The 6,236-nt window shown below is 39.3% G+C and overlaps 1 protein-coding gene across 1 annotated transcript in view; it reads right to left on the bottom strand.

The window, feature by feature from the left end:
- The window catches only part of LTN1 (listerin E3 ubiquitin protein ligase 1), an 87,460-nt gene that overhangs the window by 67,925 nt on the left and 13,299 nt on the right, over positions 1-6,236 (bottom strand). Inside the window, exon 6 of the mRNA XM_006163268.3 lies at positions 3,737-3,967. Within this exon, the coding sequence (XP_006163330.2) occupies positions 3,737-3,967 (231 nt within the window). The remainder of the gene's footprint in view (positions 1-3,736; positions 3,968-6,236) is intronic.

The following is a 6,236-nucleotide window of genomic DNA, read 5'->3' as shown; positions in this document are numbered from 1 at the left end:
GAAATCACCCTCCGGGGAGATAGCCATGTTGCTATCCCATTTCCTCCACTCACCTCTCAAGATTTTAGGCATGTACACATAGGCGTTCAGTGTGATTTTCAAGCTGCCAGGTCCAGTACTAGAACCATGCATTCAGCCATGTGGGATCCAGCCACTTCAACTTCCATGCCTCCCACTAGCCAAAAATTCATTTTTTAAAACCCCCATAAATCTCACTTTAAAGCAAAATGAAGTACCAAAACTAAAAGGTTTGAATTTTACGCATTTTTTTTACCAAAATCCCTAAGGTTCACTACTGTTGGGATAAAAAGGATTGAGTACGTCTTTCCTACACCTCCAGTTTCCATAGAAATGTTCTGGGCCAACCACAGTGGCACAGTAGTAGGACACCACTCTGTAATGCTGGAAGCCATGTGGAGATCAGAGTTTAGATTCAACCTATACACACTGGAGGCAGGAGAGAGGGGCCCCTATGTGCTCGAGACTAGCTAGCTGAAAAGGATGAAATTGAGAGGTTCGTAGTGTTTCAGAGTACCTGTCTGTGCTTCTCTCTCATCAACACAAATAAACTTTTATTTTTCATTTGTTTAAAAGACTTATTTAATTTTATTATTATTTTTTTAATTTGCTAGAGGGCATGTGCACTCACCAGAAAGAGAGACAAAAAGTGAGAAAGCAAGCCACCACGTCAGGGACTCAAATCGCGGTAAGCCACGTGAGGGTGCAGAGCCTTAACCACCATGTAACCTGTTGGCCCCCAAACATCTATTTTTTAAAGAAGAGAACTTTTCCTTTAAATATTCCTAGCCATTTGTCCCTCCATCTCTTACCTGCAGCATTGAAGTAAAATAATTGATCAATTAGTAAATATGGAAGAGAAATTACAGAAATCTGCCTTTTTGTCCGTTTTTAAGAGTCTCCTTGACCACAAAGAACGTACTGTACTCTGCTCCACTACAGAAAATCTAAGGTTGTTTTGTTTGTGCTATAGGATATATGTGTTCACTGGAGAGGGAGAAGACACAGAGAGGGGGCAAGTCAGAATTCACCACTTAGGGGACTAGCCACACCTCAATTCGTTCTCCTCCATTCTCCTCTCAGGATTTTGGGTATGCACACACAGATGCCTGACATGTTTTTCAAGCTGCAGGGTCTGAGACTCAAACCACACATTGTCTGAGATCTTGTGCTTTAACCACAGCACCCACTGGCATCACAAGGTTTAAAATGCTGGGTAAGTCTGCCTATTTCTGTGGTGCAGTTGATAGCGGTCTGCTGTTCCAGTTATCTACTTTATCATCAATAACAATTGCTAACATTTATTGAGCTTTTCAAATACCAGGTATTGTTCTGAGTATATTCCATGCTTCTACTAAAATAATCCTCAAAACAATGCCAAGAATTAGATGTAAATTCTTGCTTTACAGATGAGGAAATGGGAGCAGAGAAAATTGTCTGAGGCCCCACACCTAATTAATGGCAGAATGGAACCATAACCGAATGGTGTGACCCAGAGCCCATTGTTACAGACATGTAAGTGTATATACTAGTTATAATGATTTTCATTTGCTTAACTCCTCTCTAATACATAAGGAACCATGACATATACAACAAAAGAGAAAATAGAATGGAATACATTAATAACCCAATAACACATTAGTTACCCATTCCTAACGAAGTCAAGGGATTGCAGCGTGGCATCTCCCCAGGGAGGTGCTTTCTCACTCTCTCTCTCTGGGGAGCAAATGCACCCTACAGCAAAAGGAACAGCAAAGCAAAACAATATATTTTCCAAAGCTCTTAGTATCCAAACTCATAATGCTTCACTATCAAAACATTTATCACTTGGTATTTTAAGTCAACCAATAATCTTTAATTTGCAGGTAGATTAAAAAACTTTGAAAATATCATTAAAACAATAAATCTTCTCCCTAGAAAAACAAGTTGGCATAACTAAAAAATGAAGAATGAAAGAACATAAATGGGGAACTAGGATCAAGTAACATGTTGGAGAGGAGGTATTGGGTGAATAGATCAGATAAGTAAATATGGGCCAGATCATACAATGCCTTTTTATATGCCAGGGTAAAAATACGATCTTAAAGTACAATATAATGAAGCCACAGGAAGGACAACTGATTGAAAGAAGGAAAGAGAGGAGGGAATGGAAGAGAGAGAAATGTTTAGATAGGATTATACACAAGGTACTGTGCAAATGCAGGAGTACTAAATAAAGAAAAAAAATCTAAGCATGAATTTTTTTAAAGAATTTATTTAATGTTACTTATTTATTTTATTTTAATTTGACCAGAGAGAGAGAAAGAGGGAAAGTAAGAAAGCAAGTCACCAGGATTTGAACTGTGGTTGGCCATGTGAGTGTTCAGTGCCTTAACCACTATACAACCTGCTAGTCCTCATGAATATTTTTTTTTTTTTGAATCTTCAATGGCTCCCTCACTCCAGGTTTATCTACCTTTGTTTCTTTTTTATTTTTTGTAAGGTTTTTGCCATAGGGTGCATGCGTTCACCACTGAGAGACAACAAGAGGTAAAGTGACAAATCACCCCCAAGAGGGAATGGGCACACCACAACCCCTTTTCCTCCCTTCTCCTCCTGGGATTTGGGGCACACACATACATGCCTAGCATGATGTTCAAGCCACCAGGTCCGGACCTGCACTGAAGTTGGCCATGTGGGAGTCCAGCACTGTAAGCACTACACCACCTAGTGACCCCATACTTTTGTTTCTTTATATAACAAACTTAGCTTTCTGTTTTTTCAGTCCATACTTTGAAAATAACAAACAAAAGGGAAAAAATGAGACACTATTAGATACAGACATACTGAAAGTCATAAAAAGTTACGGCTGACATAGCAAAAGTGCTGGCTAAGTGCAGAGAAAGACTTTTTTTTAAAGCTAATATGACAAATTAAGATTTATAGGGCCAGCTAGGTGGCATGGTGGTTAAATATCCCACATGGCCAACTCCACTGTTCAAGTCCTAAACGTGGTGACTTGAAAATCACACCGGGTGCATGTGCACGTGTGGCCAAAATCCCAAAGAAGAATAAAGAGACTGCACTGTGGCCATTCCCCCTAGGGGATGATTTCTCACTTCCCCTCTCCTTCTGAGAAGCGCACACACCCTGTGGGAAAAATCTGGAGATTAAAAAAAAGCAACTTTCAGTGCTAGGAGGTGGCACAGAAATTAAGGCAGTTGGATCCCATATGGCCAATGGCACAGTTCAGGTCCCAGGGCTAGCAACTTGAAAAACATACCAGGTATGTGTGTGTGCCCAAAATCCCAAGAAAAGAATGGAGAAGAAAGGACTGCACTGTGGCCATGCCTCCCTGGGGTGATTTTTCTCTCTCTTCGGCAAGTGCACACCCTCTACAGAAAAATTAAAAAAAAAAAAAAGCAACAGCTACCATTGTAACATGCCTTACAGTCTTTAAATACTTCAGGAAAAAATATATTCAAATGATTCCAGGAGGCCAGCATCAATGACACAGTAGGTAGCACAATGATCTGCAGTGATGGAAACCAGACACATGACCAACCACAGGTTTGAAGTAACCCTGAAACATGTCAGTTGAGCACGCACCCAAGATGCTGACTAACCGCTGATCATGGTGTGATCAGTCCTTATTGGGGACCTCTCTCTCTCTTTCTCTCACGCACATTGTCATGCAAAAATAAAATAAATTTAAAGTAGAATAGTCCCAAGAACTTACACTTGTAATCTCATCCTTACAAAACGCTATAGCTTCCGGTTGCTTGCTTGGAGGGAAAGCCGCTTCAAATGCATCTTTCGCTGCACAAGCAGCTGGTGTGTAAGTGTCACACTGAGCCATCAGCCAGTATCCCATTAAACTTTTTAAATAGGGGGCCAAATGTTTCTTTACTTTAAGGATAAGTTTTTCAAAAGCTTGTTGTGTAGCTTCTCGAACTCGGCGGTCATGATCCTATTGAAAATAAAAATATGGCTTAGAATAGCTCTAGCCCATACAAACAAACACAGACATTTCTAGATATATTATAATGACCCATCACTAAGAATTCACTTAAATCTAGAGCTAACCTAAATATTTTTGAAACATCAAAAATTTGAAGTTTTTCTCAGAAATTATGTGAAATAACTCATTTTTCCTTCTCCCTTCCCCCACAGTGAGATAAAACTACACTCAAGATAGATTCAAGACTGAGCCTGAGATAATTAAGCAATTTATATTCATTCTTTTGCAACAAACATATAAGAGAATAAAATAATTATCAAAATTTATTTCAACTGCAAACTATCTGGTAACTCTCTAGTAATGACTTAATTTTTAAAAATACAGACTTTTTATACAGGCGTATCTCACAGTACCACATATAAAATTTTTTGGTTTCCAAATACACATGTTGATATTACTATAGTCTATTAAGTATGCAACAGCAGAGGCTGGCAAGTGGCATGGTGGTTAAAGGCATGGACTCTCAAATGGCCGACCACGGTTCAAGTCCCAGACATGGTGGCTTGCTTTCTCACTTTCTCTCTCTCTCTCTCTCTCTGGCAGGAAGGAAGGAAGGAAGAAGGAAGGAAAACAATAATAAAAAATAACAATAATAATAAAAAGTTAAATATTTTTTTAAAGTATGCAACAGCATTATTTCTAAAATAAATACATATTCCTTAATTTTAAAATACTTTATTGCTTAAAAATGCTAATGATTGGGCCAGCTGGTGGCATAGTGGATTCCACATAGCTGACAGCAAAGATGAGTCCCAGACCTGGTGGCTTGAAAAACATATGGACATGAGCATGCATGCCCAAAATCTTGAAGCAAGAAACAAGAAATGGACTGATGCATAACTATCCCCCACAGGGGTTGTTTTCTCCCTTTCCTTCTCTGTCTCTCTCCATGAGCACATATGCCTTCTAGCAGCACTATTTTAAAAAAGGGAATGATCACAGAAGCCTTTAGTGAATCACTCTTTTTGCTGGTAGAAGGTCTTGTCTTGATGATGGCTGCTGACTGATAAGGGTGGCGGGTACTGAAGGTTTGGGTGACAATATCTTTTCTTGTTTGCTTTGCTATAGGGTGCTTGTGTGCTTGCCAGAGAGAGACAGAGAGAGAAGGAAAGTGAGAAATCACTCCCAAGGGGCGATAGCCATGCTACAACCCCTTCTCTTCCATCCTCTCTAGGCATGAGGCATGCACGCACACGTGCCTAGCATAATCTCCAAGCCGCCAGGTCCAGGACTTAAACTGCACAGTTGACCATGTGGGATCCAGTACCTTAACTACCAAGCTACCTGCCAGCCCTGGGGTGAGAATTTCTTAAAATAAGAAAACAATAAACTTTGTTGCACTGGTTAACTCTTACCTTCATGCAAGATTTCTCTGAAGCATGTGAGACTATTTGATAACATTCTACTCCACTAGAGCTTCTTTAAAAATTAGAGTAGATCCTCTCAACCTCTGCCAAATCTTTAACAACTAAATGTATTTTTTATTACTTTATTTTACATTTTAAGTTTTATTTATTATTATTTTCCAAATTGACCAGAGAGAGACAGATTGAGAGAAAAAATGAAAAAGCAAGCCACCAAGTCCGAGACTCGAACCACTGTCAGTCATGTGGGAGTCCAGCACCTTTAACCACCATGCCACCTACTGGCCCCAACAATTTAAAATTACATAATAAATCCTTTGCTGTTATTTCAACAATGTTCATAGCACCTTCACCAGATTCTTTTCACTGTTTTTGTTCCTCCAGAAGAAGCAATTCATCTGTTGAAGCTTTATCCTAAGTTTGCAACAATTCGGTCACATCTTCAGATTCCATTTCAAATTCTGGTCCTCTTGCTATTTCTACCACACCTAGTTACTTACTCTATTGAAATCATAAGCCCCTTGAAGTCATTCTTGAGGGGTGGAGTCAACTGTTTCCAAACTCCTATTAATGCCGATATTTTGACATCCTCCCATAAACCACAAATATTCTTTTTTTTAAGAATCATTTTATTTAACTTTTTTTTTTTTTTTAATTTTACCAGAGAGGGACAGAGTGAGAGAGAAGAAGAGAAAGTCAGAGAGCAAGCTGCCAGGTCCAGGACTTGAACTGTGGTTACCCATGTGGGAGTGCTGCAACCTTTACCACCACGCCACCTGCAGGCCCCAACCATGAATATTCTTAATGGCATCTAGAATGATGAATATTTTCTAGGTTTTAACTTAACTCTTCTA

This window comes from Tupaia chinensis, unplaced genomic scaffold (genome assembly GCF_000334495.1).
Source record: "Tupaia chinensis unplaced genomic scaffold, TupChi_1.0 Scaffold141724_1, whole genome shotgun sequence".
NCBI classification, from domain to species: Eukaryota; Metazoa; Chordata; class Mammalia; order Scandentia; family Tupaiidae; genus Tupaia; species Tupaia belangeri.
This window is presented reverse-complemented; position numbering and strand designations above follow the sequence as displayed.